This window comes from Vanessa cardui, chromosome 8 (assembly GCF_905220365.1).
Source record: "Vanessa cardui chromosome 8, ilVanCard2.1, whole genome shotgun sequence".
Classification (NCBI taxonomy): domain Eukaryota; kingdom Metazoa; phylum Arthropoda; class Insecta; order Lepidoptera; family Nymphalidae; genus Vanessa; species Vanessa cardui.
In genome coordinates, this window is record NC_061130.1 from 14,448,725 (window position 1) to 14,464,984 (window position 16,260).

The window sequence follows — 16,260 nt, forward strand, 5'->3', positions numbered from 1 at the left end:
GTAATATTAAAATAGCACTTTTTTACTCAATGCATAAGTATGTATACACGGTACATATGCCAAAATAACAGTTTTTACAATTTTTGTCTGTCTGTCTGTTTGTTCCGGCTAATCTCTGGAACGGCTGAACCGATTTTGACAGGACTTTCACTGGCAGATAACTGATGTAATACGGAGTAACTTAGGCTACAATAATATTTCTTTTTGTTAAATTCAAACGCGTACAATATCGTGGGCACAGCTAGTCTATATATAGATATAATTAATTCGTAAATAATATAACAATTTGTGTTTAATTATCATTAATGTCATTTTTGCATATTCTTCATAGAAGATCACTTTGGAATGCATCTTCAATAGTAACTAATATATTTAAACACAATACCTACAGTATAAGTTGGTAATCTTGTCATGATATCCGTAGCTCATCCTTGGCCGATTTTATAATGTTTCACCGAAAATTATATAAAGCTACATTGACAATAACATAACATCGTAGATAATCTAAATTATCTTGAATAATTACGTCGAACTAATCAAACTTTAATTATAATTTTGGCAAAGAATTAATTATTTAAAAAAAAAACAGCGATCTTTTTCATCGTTCTTCTATATAAAATAGCATTTTATAATGTCTCAATTCTATGACTTTTATACTGTCATATAAGTCATGAAGATATACAGTCAATCATTCACCGCCATAATGGAAGTATTCCAAAAGGCGTGGTCATTAGACGCGAGATACCATATTCCAATAGAGGATAATGTTAAAATCAAGGCCGGCTCTGGGCTCAACGCGTTCGATGGGAAAAGGTCCTAAAATGCGAATAAAATTCTCATGCTGGAAGTACATTTTGAAGGTTTATGTACCAGTACCATGTACCAGTGTACGCGGACTCCAATATCCACGGTCGTACAATGTTATTTCCAGAACAGATGACACTAGTATGACTGACGATTGATTTTAGGGGTCAAAGCTATGCAAGTATGGCACTGATATGAAAGGTAACATAAGCCACCAAAATCCATTGATGTTTTGCCCTGGTATACTTTTAGAGCTGAAGCTGATAGGAAACATAATAAGGTCCTTTTTAAGGAACGTGTCAGATAGACGTTAATTTGATTTCAGCTTCATCCTTAGGTTTCTCCGAGATGATCTCCTCTGGTTTGGTGTACTGGGACTTCTTGGTGCAGCACGTGGCCAGCAGCACGAGGCTGGCGAACACGAGCGCTGCGCACGCGCACACCGCGCCGCCCCAGTCCAGGATGCCGCGCACCATGCGCAGCTCCGCAGTCACCTCGCTGCTCACTCGCACGTGTTGCTCCACCCAAAATATTGGGAACATCATTTTTGGTACGTGTTCGTAGAGACTGGAAAGGGACAAGAGCAAAATGGTAATATGGTATCAAGAACTCGCAACGCAAACACGTGATTAATTATTATTAATCCGAATCAATAGATATATCTTTAGATTGTAATAAATATGTGCTGGGTTTTGAAGTACTCAATCGTTTTAAAAAACTTTTCCTTTCGAAAATTTTAATTGTTTCATTTATATATACTACTATTAAAAATATTACGAGGCAGCTTGTTTCAAAATGCTAATCATTGGATCTAACACTTAATGTATCAAATAATATATCTAGCGTTAAAAAAAAGATTAATGTAGGTTATAAACAAAATAACATCGCGCTATGACTCAAGACGGATAAGTAGCGTTTAACGCGGACGACTGCTTGTCAACATATTATAAGAATAAACAGTACCAATTATAATGCAATCAGTACATACGGATGCTTGAGATACTTACGCTATATTGGGACACGGTTCAATAAACACGTTGTATTGAAATCTTCCAGCCACATCCAACGGAACCCCGAGTCTCTGGAACGAAATAACCTTCCATTAATACATGATTATGGATCAGAAGAAGTCAGATGAGCAGGAATGAAGTACTTTTTATTGTTTTTTTTTTTTTTTAATAAAGGTAAGTGGTCCTCACCAGCCATTGCTATGGGTATGGTAAGAAATATTAACCATCCTACATCGAAGGTTTTGTATATGACTGTTTACACAGGTATAAACTACCCATATTCTACCGAATAAGAGCAATATTTAGGTAGGTATTGTTGTTGAGCAAGTGCAACTTCAGGCAAATTGGACATAACATTTGAATTTCTTAAGGTAGCATATTGATTATTGATTATTCTATCCTTGCCAGTGTTTGATGCCAGTGTGGGTAAAAGTGACCTCTTACTATAGTATTAAATAAATTTATATTAACTTACGGGTTCAATAGCGAAATAGAACGAATGTAGCTCTGGATCAGGATTCATTCCCCGGACTTTCTCCCTCAGTTCCGGGTCACCGTGCAGGAAATGAGGGAGGGATAGGAAGGATGGACTGCCATAACGACACGCTGATACGTTCATCAAGCCGCTCCATCCGCAGTCACCGTTGCAGAAACACGAATTCACTGGTGTTCTTGTTGCTAGAATTAAAATTTCATCAAGATTAGAATGCGGCTGTTGTGTTTTATTTTATAGTAGTTGTTCTTTTGTTCGTTTTTTGGGTTCGGTCTGTTGTTACTTATAATAAGCATATGTCTTTCCTTGGAGATCGAGCTAGCTTTGCACAACATTTCATCGAATTTGGTTCAATGGTTTTGCTGTAAAACAGCAACAAATAAACAGACAAAAAGCTACGTTGGAATATATAATATTACTATAGTTAGTTAAGTGCGATTAAGTTTATCATCGTGAGGAAACCTGCATGTGTCTAATTTCATTGAAATTCTGCCACATGTGCATTCCACCCACCCGCATTGGAACAGCGTGGTAGAATATCTTCAAAACCCTCTCCGTAATGGGAAAGGAGGTCATTATCCCCGCAGTGGGAAATTTACAGGCTGACTTACTTTACTTTTTTTTAAGTTTATCATCCCCGGCACAGCCTCTGAATCTGTTTAAGTGTATTTCACGGCCCTCCGTCAAATAATAGTTTTGGTCGTGTCTTTTTCGGTTATAGGAATGACTACTAGTCCAATTTATAGGGAAATTTTATGTTTTTGTAGTTTATAGTTTAAACATAAACATATATTTTAATATTAGGGTAATATATTATAGTTTTTTTGGGATATGGCCATTATATAAGTAATTGTAGTCGGAAATATATCCATACGCGCGTTTTACGAAAAAATGCGGGCAGAACATTAAAACACAGTTGTACGAGTCATAGAACACATTTGTAATTATATGCCAATATTTTAAATTAATTTAGCTAGTACAGCATTGTGATACAAAACGACATCAAAGCATTGATGGTAAACGCAAGCAATAAACCAGTGTATATTCAGGTCTCGACTGGTCCGGTTGTTTTAGCACTCTACGTAGTATCCGTCCTTTAACTAGCATTATTCAGCACTTCTCAGCTTAGCTTATTGTAAGAATCTACCCCTACATTTGGTCCTTCGAGCCTACGTATAAGCGGGACCATAATGCTGGTGAGTAAGATCTTTATACTTACAATTGTCAAAACTGATGTCAGTCATAGTGTATTTGTGATAGGGAAGACCGTCGTAGAAACCGCTTTTTTCATACTCCAAGTTGACAGTTCGGCACAGATCTGGTACGAACATTGTGAGCGTGCCATCTTCGGTGAGGTTATGTGGCATAAATTCACCCGCGCTTCCTGTTATCTGGAAGTGACGTCATTTTGAATGAGGATATGTAAGACTTCTGTAGGCAAGCATGTTAGGCAAGGATAATCCAAGTATCGTTAGTCTAAGTTATTTGACAAATTGTATTTAAGGGTAGATATTCTAACTGGTTAGAAGAATCTTAACCGATGATTGCGGGTTCTAACCCAGGCAAATACCGCTGATTCATGTGCCTAATTTAATTATTATTATTATATTATTAAAAGGGAGAGGGACCTTTAGGTCCCTCTCCCTTTTAATTAATAATATATATATAATATTATTAATATTAATTAATAATATAATAATTAATAATATATATATAATATAATAATATAATAATTCCTTGAATTTACAGGCTGTTGTATTCTAACTGATCAGATTCTACCATTACATAAGTAAGTAAGAAAAACTGGTATTACATTGCGCAAATCAAATCAAAATAAACTTTATTCAAGGAGGCTTTCGTCACGCCGTCAAGAAACTCAGTAGTTACTCTTTTTCAACATTTAAAACGTGTAATGATACAATTTGTAAGGTTACCTATGTAAGTGATAAGAACTGAAAATACAAATACAAATTAACCACGTCAATTCAGCAGTGTTCGGCCCTGAGTTGAATTCAGAACGATCGATTAAAATGTACGTCTTATAACTACTAAATCATCACGATATATATAGTAGTTTTAGAATTATAAGATGATTAGAAATAAATTGAAATTTATAATTAATTAAATACTAAAAAAATATTTTTTGGAATTTAATTAAAAGTTGTTTTAGTATGATTTTAATATTCCATACGATAAACCAATTATTTTTTTATAAAAAACATGGAAACGGTCATTCGAACTTGTGTCATTCGAATCGCACAATGACAATGGATATACATACATACAATAAAAGGGCTAAATATAGGGCGATATATTTCTCAGAAATTACCATATGAGTAGCATATAAATGAATAGTGATAAATATAATTAATCAAAGTATTAATTTTCATCAAACAAAATATTTCGTTTGAAACTATCAGAATAGTTTAACAATTTTACACTCGAATAGAAAATCTTTAAAACAATTTTATAACGTTCAATGAAAACAAAGCAACTTATTTTTCCTCAAAAATAATATATTATATCGACTGACAGCTCTGCATATCTCAGCGTTTGGGTTTCCGAACTGTTATGATGCATTGAAAGTTTTATTTCGATTGATTTATAGAATCTATTTCAAAAGGTTGTTTTCAATAAAGTTATACATACACCGGAATTGTTACATTCTATTGTGATGTGGACTCATTTTCACACTCTTTGTTTTAACTAGTATTAATGCTCGTTTTGATAAAAACATTTTGTATCAGATATGTGACGGACGGGCAAATGGTCCATCTGTTCGTTAGCGCATTAGCGCTATTTGAAATATTAACCATCCCTTACATCGCCACCAGGATTTGAAAATATGATGCAATATCCCTTGTGCCTGAACTAACATTGGCTCACTCGACTTTCACAACAAAAAACAATAAAATTTTTATAAATAAAAAAAAACCGCCTTCAAAAATGAACTAAAAAGAAAAAAATAATCAGTTACATCCATATCCAATTAACGATTTTTTAATCACCTCTCAAAGTCGGTGCCAACATTGCTAATATAGGTACATAATACATAATACATACATACAAAAACTAAATCTATTTATTGGCACCGACTTCAAAAGGTGATTAAAAAATCGTTAATTGGATATGGATGTAACTGATTATTTTTTTCTTTTTAGTTCATTTTTGAAGGCGGTTTTTTTTTATTTATAAAAATTTTATTTAATGCTTTTCAGTGTTGTTTTGTTATTTATAATTACAATTGGTAGTGTTTGTCATTCACTTTATTATACTCAGTACATTTCGGCTTTCGACTCTAAACATAACTCAACGACGTTTCAATACGATGTGGACTGCAACTCAAATTAAGCGTTACCTAAGTTACAATAGCCTAATGTTAACTGCTCATCGCCAATTAGACAATACCATTTTTCCCGATGCAATGCCGTTAAACATTGAGGAATTCTCCTGGTAGTCCACCATCAGCTAGACTTCATCATAGGCATGTTTACTAACATCAATTGCTTGGCGACTATCTTAAAGAAATAGAACTAAACCCGTAAAATAGTTACTTAGGTACTAATAGGTTCTAATTACCAGTTGTGGTCTTCATCATCAGTTCCACTTCATCAAATGTCACTTTTCATGAGCATATGACCAAGGCACTTTGAAAAAAACCAAAATCACTATAGGTGTGCCTATAAATTTTGAGGAGTTCCCTCAATTTCTCCAGGATCCCATCATCAGATCCTGATCTCCTGACAATGGGACCACCTGCAAAACATGCCCTTTCAAACAAAAAAAGAATTGTCAAAATCGGCCCAGCCATCTTCGAGTAATTCGGTAACATACATAAAAAATAAAAAAAAAAAAAAAAAAAAGGCCCCGACGAATTGAGAACCTCCTCCTTTTTTTGAAGTCGGTTAATAAAAAATGATTCACATGAAACAAATTGCTCGCGGAAATATAAGTAATTATTTTGCAATCATGAATCATCAGTATGCAGACATAAGATAAATTATTTAAAGTCTGTTTGTAATTAGATATACTCAAGAATTCTTACTAAATACAATATATTTAGCACAGTAAAGACATATACAGGATCCAGTACCCAGGCTTGCCTACAAATGGCACAGAATAGGAATGACTGGAGGAAGGTGGTGCGAAATGTACAAGAGAGCCACACGCATGGTGGTCACGACTCTCAGTAATGAGGAAACGAATATGGAAACGTTCGATAATAAATCAACATGTTTAATTAAACGAGACGCTTTGATAAAAAATATTATATATCACGAATACCGTTTTTGAGAATCACATCGACTGATCTAGTAAGAAAGTTACTTTTTTTTTATGGAATAGGTTGGACGAGCGTATGGAACACCAGATGGTAAGTGGTCATTATCGCCCATAGACAATGACGCTGTAAGAAATATTAACTATTCCTTACGTCGTCAATGCGCCACCAACCTTGGGAATGGGACAGGAGCGCTGGTTGTATTTTGTCAAGGGTATCATGACAAAATAGCACCAGCGCTCCTGGATTACGATTCAACGTACAAATTCTAGAGCATTCATGCAATAATTCTACTCTTTCACGACCTTCTATATTATTATTTCTATACAGTTAAGGCTTTATTTTTCGTATGTAATTATATAAATAAATTATCATAATAAAAACAATTAATAAGCATCTTTTATCGTGTTCTTTCAACGTCAAAAATCTACTTCCAGTTCATAAAAAATGATTTCAGAATCCGGAAACTCCTGATATGATGCAAAATAAATCAATTCTATCATTTATATTTTCATGTCATAGCTGATATTTTGGAACTTTAATATTTCATGAAACAGGTCCTGTTTAATCATTTAATTTAATTATTAATATTATATTAAGGAAAATACGCAGCTTTGCCGATTCATCGTTCATTAATTTTATTTGACCATTTTTAAATTAGCTACCTATAGTATCCAAACAAAAGATTACACAATAGATGACAAAAACTCGTCTAGGTAATACTCGTTGACTTCCAGCAAGATAATAATAATAAATAAATAAATAAATATGAGACAACGTCACATACATTACTCTGATCCCAAAGTAAGTAGTTAAAGCACTTGTGTTATGGAAAATCAGAAGTAACGACGGCACCAAACACACTCAGACCCAAGACGACATAGAAAACTAATGATAATCTACATCGACTCAGCTGGGAATCCAACCCAGGACCTTTAAGTGGCGTACCCATGAAAACCGGTGTACACACCACTCGACCAAGGAGGTAGTCTAATATTATAGTACATTTAGATTTTACACAGACTATTCAAGTTTACAGCTTACCTTAGCACATTCCCCACTATAATAGGGCAAGGTTTCATAGTTGTTCCATCTTAGTATTTGTCCCGGCAATGTCCCGCTCACCTCTCCTGTCGTCACCTCCACAAGACCTTCTGTGTCCATTGAGTTATTTCTCTGGAAAATAGATAACATTTGTTATTTTACAAAAACATTCTACGGCTATTCAAACCTAGACATGCAACACTGACATTTCATTTGCCTTTTTGTGAAAGGAAACACACATGTATGTATATAAATCTACCACATGCATATCAATTAAAATTGGAACAGCGTCGTGGTAATAACTCCAATCTTTCTACTTGAAGGTAAAGAAGGTTTTAGCCCAGCTTTGGAATTGCAAGCTATTATATTACGTTACTCTGCTGAAGGTATGGTCACGTCCATGGCTTCATTTATTTTGAGTTCAGCAAAGTTCCTACTAGGTTAATGATTAAAGTGGGAGAGTATAAATTGCACTAGAGAGTTTTTCTTGTAATTGTATTAATAAGTTAAGATAATTAGCTTCACTTTACTAATTAAAACTATACTTATCAGACTAAAATATAACACTTAATGGTCACATAACTATTATCATAGGCCATCGTAGAACTTAAATACAAAGTGGCTTTTCGAATACTTTTTATGATTTAGGATGATATATTATCTTTTTTTTACAGCTCACAATATTTGCGTCAAAAATTGGTAATTAATAATTGTATAACTTTGTTGGCACGAATGCATCTAAAGTTTCATTACGTGAAATGAAACAAAGTCGCTTACCGCTGTCTGTCTATGTATGCTTAGATCATTAAAATTACACAACGGATTTTGTTGAGGTTTTATTTTAAATAGATAGAGTGATTCGAGAGGAATGTTTTTGTATATAATACATGGACAATATAGTAAAGTAAACTCATCATTTTAGCTGTTAGTAAAGTGATGTCGTAATTAACAATTTTTTTGTGAGTTTCCATTGCAAACGCTGTCTGCATCATACGAGATAGATCAAAATAATTGTTATAATGCGTTTGTATTGTCTAATGACCAAAAAATCTTTAAGCGTTAGAACGCGTGCATCTTAACCGATGATTGCGGGTTCGAACCCAGGCAAGCACCGCTGATTCATGTGCTTAATTTGTCTTTATAATTCATCTCGTGCTCAGCGGTGAAGGAAAACATCGTGAGGAAACCTGCATGTGACAAATTTCATAGAAGTTCTGCCACATGTGCATTCCACCAACCCGCATTGGAACATATATTTGCGAATAACCCGCGACCAATAATCGACTAATGTGACATTAATAAGCGAACACTGATCGGCGTCAGTGTAAATTGTGTCGAACAAGGGTCAAGTGTTTTCTCATGAAACGAATTCGCATCTCGTCCTCACTTAGAGCGAGCTCCGAGCGTATTTTCCTCTCATGAGAATACAGATTCTAATCATTTTTAGGTATTGGCATTAATATATTCGAATAGGTATCCCTTGTAATTTTCAATGAAAAACTTTACCATCATTACCCGTGTTCGCGCTTGCGATTTTTATTTTCATTATATCTATATTATAGAAACATCTAAATTATTTATATTATATACTTTTAATTAACATTATTTTGCCATATATAAAATCTTTTTCACAACATTCAAAAAGAAAATAAACGTGTAAAATCGAATCTTCTTTTGTTTTTTTTATTCACTTACTAACTATTAATGACAACGTAACAAGTTATAATTATATTACAATAATATCAATATTAAACTAGTTTTAAAGCATTTTTTTGTTTAATTGAGTTCGGATTGTTTGAGTGCGGACTCCAGTGTCTTAGTCATAGACAATCAGTTTATGTCTGTTAACTGCTAGGGAGTAGCATCTCCCAAACAGGTTTAATAAATCTAGAATAATTGTATATGTCACCGTAAAACTACAGAATTTGTTAAATTATAATCTGTGTCATCAGATATAGATTACGATATAGCGGGAAATAATAATATTTCGGCAGATTACAATCTGCTGCGTCAGATCGTAATCTAGCGAATTTTGTTACCTGACGGTGACAAATATATGCTTGCTTTATAATTATAACTATTCATAATTAAACGTATAGCCTAGAACGAATATACCACGCCCCTTGATTTATTAGTTCTTAAAAGCAGATTTTAATTTAAGGATACCTGCGGCAAGAAATTTTATATGGACTTTGCATTTAAATTGAACATTAATGATAGTAAATGGCATAAAACGAAAAAATCGATTATCAAACAGTGAAAAAAAGTGATCGATCTGTTGTATTTTGCCTTTTTATAAAAAAATATTACGATAGTTGAAATCTAAATTAAGCTTTTAAATGGTTTGTAAAGAATTTTGTCGGTTAATTAGTAAGTAAAATATGACACATAATAATTGTAAGATTTAAATTAAAAACTCGATGGTAGGTCAAGTCAGGTCATAGTTTAAAATTCAAAAGAATCGTTAAAGAGCGTTTTTTTATGGTATAGGTTGGCGGACGAGCATATGGGCCACCTAATGGTAAGTGGTAACCATCACCCATAGACAATGTTGCTGTAAGAAATATTAACTATTCCTTACATCGTCAATGTACCACCAACCTTGGGAACTGAGATGTTATGTCCCTTGTGCCTATAGTTACACTGACTTACTCACCCTTCAAACCGGAACACAACAATACTGGGTATTGTTATTTGGCGGTAGAATAACTGATAAGTGTGTGGTACCTACCCAGACGGGCTTGCACAAAGCCCTACCACCAAGTAAAGCGTTTGTGTGCTAAAGGATATTACAACACTAAAGAATTTCTAGTTGACTGCACACCTTGGGAATGAGATGATTGCCTCCAGGCTATTTCAAATAACAAAAATATATTTGTATTATTATTAAAAATATATATTGTATATGTAACATGATACGAATAAAAAAGATACCGCTGAGTTTCTTTCGCCAGTTCTTCTCAGGTCTGAGGTGTTAAATTCTGAACCGGTGGTAGATTTTTTTAACAATCAATAAGAAAGTGTAATCACTTCTATTTTGAATAAAGATTTTTGACTTTGACTTTGAGTCAGTTTGACTAGGTGCAACCCATCCAATATCCTACTGCCAAACAGTATACTCAGTATTGTTGTGTTCCAGTATGAAGGGTGAGTGAGTCAGTGTAACTACAGGCACAAGGGACATAACATCTTAGTTCCCAAGATTAACGCATTGGCAAATAAATGAATGGCCAATGTGTACATTAATTGATGACTTACCTTCAGGTACCTAATCTGCCCGTCCATTTATCATAAAAATATAAGGAGTATTCACTAATACATAATAAGTACCTCATAAAACAATCCAAATCTGTCAACAGGTGGCGCTCCACCAGTCGTACTCGACGGTAGACTCTTCGCGAGATCCAGTAGTGGATCTTCGTAGCCGTCAAAGAGAAGTTCTCCAGCAAGCCTCGAAATTGACATGCCGTGGCCAAACATGGCCAATCCCATTGACAAGCCTTTCTGTCTGAGAAAGCCCCAATGTCGAGATCGGTAGATAGCCGACTGAAAGATAAAAAGTGTACCCATTATCTTATGAATAAATAATATATTAAGAAAGTTTGAGTCAAGAGTCGAGATGGCCCAGTGGTTAGAACGCGTGCATCTTAACCGATGATTGCGGGTTCAAACCCAGGCAAGCACCGCTGGTTTATGTGCTTAATTTGTCTTTATAATTCATCTCGTGCTCAGCGGTGAAGGAAAACATCGTGAGGAAACCTGCATGTGACAAATTTCATAGAAATTCTGCCACATGTCTATTCCACCAATGCGGGATGGAACGGCGTGATGGAATATGTTCCAAACCTTCTCCTCAAAGGGAGAGGAGGCCTTTAGCCCAGCAGTGGGAATTTACAGGCTGCTGCTTCACTCGTGTTTTAGGGTATTGGTTGTCATGTGCCTTTCTTGGAGTTCATGTTTGCTTCATACCAAATTTCACAAAATTCGGTTCAGCGATTTGGTCGTCAAAGAGCGTCAGACAAACAGACAGAGTTACTTTCACATTTATAATATTCACATAGATTATACTACTACATATATACTACGTATATTCTGTATAGTATAATTATTGGTTCTCAATTATGCTTATTCAGGTCAGAAGGTTATAAATTATGGTAATTCTTACAGGTCGTTTAATTCTTGATATAATTGAGTGAGTGACCAATAATTAGGTACCAATATGCACTTTGGTATGTATTTATTAAATTTCGTCTGTTGTTATTTGTTAGTAGTTACGTTTGTGTGTGTGTATGTGCGTTGCAACAAAAAACTATTCATAGAACAGGAAAAAAGAATCCTAAATCCATTATATGAGGATTTGGAATTAGAAGTACATATAATTATATTTTTATTAAATTCCAAAACACGAAATAATTTAACACGTAATCTATTTGTTTCTTCATGGATAAGGTTTATAAAAAATCTCCTTGTATATTAAACAGAAATATACCGAACAGTATCGTTTATTAAATAGAAAATCGACATATATTTTTTAGTCAAATTTACCAAAAGCCAACGATATTCTAATAAACAGATATGTTATTCCCATACTTAACAACCAAAAAAGTGTGCCGCGCCGGGGAACGTTTATTTTACATTTCGTTACAAGTCAAAAGGATAGCTTGATAAAAACAATAAGTAAAAGAGATAACTAGATGTTTTAATTACGCAAAACGCATTTCTAGTCTTCACTTTTTGCGCGTTAGTGACATTTCTGTTTACTAGAACATCATTGCCATCATTGCTTAAAATTTCGAGGACGATCTGTTCTATTATGGACACCGAAACCTCGTCATATCTTTCTCTTAATTTATCGTAGAAAATGAAACTATATTTGGAATATTATCCTAATCGACTTTAAAAACTCCAGTCTGGAATACAATGTAATTCGAAATGGATTTCAGACTGAACTTTTTAATGACAAACCTTTCGATCTTGTTAGCTGAAACAAAGCGGATTAAAATACAAACCCGTTGTTAATCCCCTTACCGTTAAGTTATACATTTTCGATGAATGTAAAAAGGTACACTTTTATATTTTTCTGTATTTATGTGTGTGTGTATATACATAATGTATAACACTATTGTTTTCAAATGTGTGTGTGAAAATAATTCGAATTTTGTTTGTGTTGTACATGTAGGAAGATTATTATACATACCATTTTAGTAGATATTAAATTATACGTATTATACTTATGTATTAAGAAGGTCATTGACCTTAGAATATCAGGTCATTGACATATAGTAAAAATTGCATTACTCACGGCTGCGATGACATTGAGGATGGTGATGTTGTCCTGTAGGGTACCATTGCTGGTCTCGTCGAAGTACCAGCTTCGCTGCGTGCGGTACGACACGGAGTGATTCTGGGGGTGGAACGTGACGTTCACGTGACGTCTGTGTTCACGGAAACGGTATGGTCCTGGGGTAGAATTGGTAATGCAAAATTAATATATAATTAATTCTTTATTTAAAACTTGTTATGCACTTGGTTGGCTTTATGTATTCTTGTGTGGGTAGATCCAAAACATTCACGCCACTAAGTACTTAGTATTATTGTATTCCATAGTGAAGGGTGAGTAGGCCAGTATGTGAAGGGTGATTAATCCAGTGTAATTACAGGCACAAGGAACATAACATGAGGTCAGTGACACATAGGTAATGTAAAGAATGGTCTATATTTCTGAAAGCGACAATGTATATGGGCAGTGGTGACCACATGGGCACGTTGACTTGCCTTTCGTTAAAAGAAATTATAATTTAAAGTTCCTAATTTCTGTTGTTGACAAGAAAATTATAATCTTGGAACTCGTATGGGATGTTTCAAATATCAACTTTAGATAAGCTTACAGTTGCTTCAAAATATGTTCAAATCAAATCAAATGAAAATATGCTTTATTCAAGTAGGCTTCTACAAGCACTTTTGAATCTTTATTTATTAACTATATTGAGTGAAGCTGCCACCGGTTCGGACAGTAGATTCTACCGAGGAGAAACGGCAAGAAACTCAGTAGTTACTCTTTTGTTTATACAACATTATAGTCCAAGAGCTAGTGAACCCTGGGAGTAACGGTCTTCCTGTATGGTTAGAAATTTGTATACTGACGATTTATGGCATGCTAAGAGCAATTAGCCATGACCTGGCAGGCGTCAGCCCTGCACGTCGTCTCCAGCTATTATGTATGACATTTATCGAACGAAAATGTATCTTACCTATTTCCACCAAGTCTGGTATCTCTTCGGGAAACTGTTCCGCGTTGGTCCAGTTGAAGAGATATACGTCGAAGAATAGCGGGACAGAGGGCGCCACCCAGTCGTTGTAGCCTCGCGCTTGAGGCGATAATTTGATTTGCTAGAACATATAACAACAAGCTTTAATAACAGCAACATTATGATTATAAGATTTTTAACTTAACATGGTTAATTTTATTATTACAGATATTAAAAAAACCCAGTTGTTATTTTATTTGATGGTGTTCGATATTTGGATTTCATCTACGAATATCTTGTTCGCAAGACTCCCTCAAATAAGGATAAAAAACATAGTAAATATCCTGTTTTTAATAACTGTGAAGAATATTGAAATTACTAAAAGTATATCACCGCTGTATCCTCGAATTTAATTTTTATATATTTAGATGTAATAGTTTAATCATTCAACATACAAAAACATAGAAAACGTCTCGTTGTTAGCTATATATTAATTTTGATGTTTGAGTTTCCCAATATTCATTATCCATTTTTAATACATCGTTCTAATTTTCTTCCGATACCAATATTTTATGTGGTATTTAATTCACAGAACGGATAAATATTGAGAAATATTGATATGGTGAAATGAATACGTAGGTACCACGCATTCATCATATAAATTACTACTAAATAATAATACTCATTATTTTTGTGCTCTGGTAGGACGGATGAGTCAGCTATTATATGGCTCAAGGTACGTACATTTGTAATTCCTAATGTTGGTGGCGCAATATTCTAATCAAGGACGGATAAAAATTAAGAGTTAATCAGCCCATGCCATTTACTAATAGCTATACTATAGCTATATTATGTTATACACAACAAACAGCTTTAAATACATTTATGTATTCTATTCCACTTTACTTATATCAAATAATTTTACTTCCAAAGTAACAATGAATACACAATAACGGCATTGTTTCCATAAACATCGCAGATTGCACAAGATCGCGTCACGATATGATATCACGTCAATTAAATTTCAAAGTTTTTTAAATTGTTTTTGACTTTGATGAGATAATCTGTGCCTTTTTGGTAATGGTAAAAAAATTGTATTTGTTCTTCCTGCTATTGAAATACCATTGTAGTATTGTTCGAGGCATTTCGTAGTGTTTAAAGTAAAGTAACAGCCTGTAAATTTCCCACTCCTGGGATAAAGCTCTTCCATTAAGGAAGGGGTGTGGAACATCACGCTGTTCCAATGTGGGTGGGTGGAATGCACATGTGGCAGAATTTCGATTTTAAGAAATTAGATACATGCAGGGTTCTTCATGATATTTTCCTTAAACGCCGAGCACGAGATGATTTATAAACGCAAATTAAGCACATATATATAGTCGTGCTTGCCTGGGTTTGAACCCGAAGTCATCGATTAAGATGCGCGTGATCTCGCCACTGGGCCATCTCAGCTCAGTAGTTTGTTTATTGAAGAAATTTGACGAATCCAGCTGTAACCTTTGAATCCACTCTGTTGATAATTGAAGACGTGCCGTCTGTACAACCTTGATCGTTATTGGGGATTAATCAAACGGTTTAAATACGCGATCGACTGGGGTCAAACGGAGTAATTGAGTTTAACATGGAGCGAATTGGCGAAATGCAATGACTTATGACAGTGGTTAGAACGTGCATCTTAACGGGTAATACGAGTTCAAACCCAGGCAAGCACCACTGAATATTCATGTGCTTAATTTGTGTTTGTAATTCATTTGAGCTCAACGGTGAAGGAAAACATCGTGAGGGAACCTGCACGTGTCTTATTTCATAGAAATTCTGCCACGTGTGTATTCCACCAACCCGCATTGGAACAGCGTGATGGAATAAGTTCCTAACCTAATCAAACGGAGAGGAGGCCTTTGCCCAGCAGTGGGAAGTTTACAGGCTCTTGTTGTTGTTGTTGTTGTATGTAAATGTATTGATGTGCTTGGGTCTGGCTGTTTGTGGTGCCCTTCTTTACTTCTGATTTTCCACAACACAAGTGCTGCAGCTTACATTGGTATCAGAGTAATGTATGTGATATTGTCCAATATTTATTTAATATGAGTTTCTTTGCAAACGAAACTTGACTAGACCAATGGGCTAGTCATTTGTGGCTTTTAAACGTAAGCCGTAAATGCGAAAGATTAATCATTTGTTAGACATTTAATAAGATAAAATTATATTAAGGATTAATTACAAAAGTGATTTAGGTTCTACATGACTTTTAAAGAATTAGATTTAAGTATCAATAGATGTTTATTTTTCCATTTATTTGCACGATGAAAAAAATATGAATGAATAAATTAACGTGGCAAGTTATTTAATGCATATGTGTTATGTGTGCATTCATTCACCGATTCA

At 34.5% G+C, this 16,260-nt stretch overlaps 1 protein-coding gene across 1 annotated transcript in view; it reads right to left on the reverse strand.

The window, feature by feature from the left end:
- Positions 1–935: 935 nt before the first annotated feature.
- LOC124531904 (protein peste-like) overlaps positions 936–16,260 on the reverse strand; it is a 68,442-nt gene continuing 53,117 nt past the window's right edge. The window contains exons 3-10 of the mRNA XM_047106474.1: positions 13,882–14,020; positions 12,933–13,090; positions 10,961–11,176; positions 7,631–7,762; positions 3,527–3,698; positions 2,290–2,492; positions 1,812–1,885; positions 936–1,371 (exon numbers count right to left, since the gene is read on the reverse strand). Of these exons, the coding sequence (XP_046962430.1) occupies positions 1,104–1,371; positions 1,812–1,885; positions 2,290–2,492; positions 3,527–3,698; positions 7,631–7,762; positions 10,961–11,176; positions 12,933–13,090; positions 13,882–14,020 (1,362 nt within the window). The 3' untranslated portion in view covers positions 936–1,103. The remainder of the gene's footprint in view (positions 1,372–1,811; positions 1,886–2,289; positions 2,493–3,526; positions 3,699–7,630; positions 7,763–10,960; positions 11,177–12,932; positions 13,091–13,881; positions 14,021–16,260) is intronic.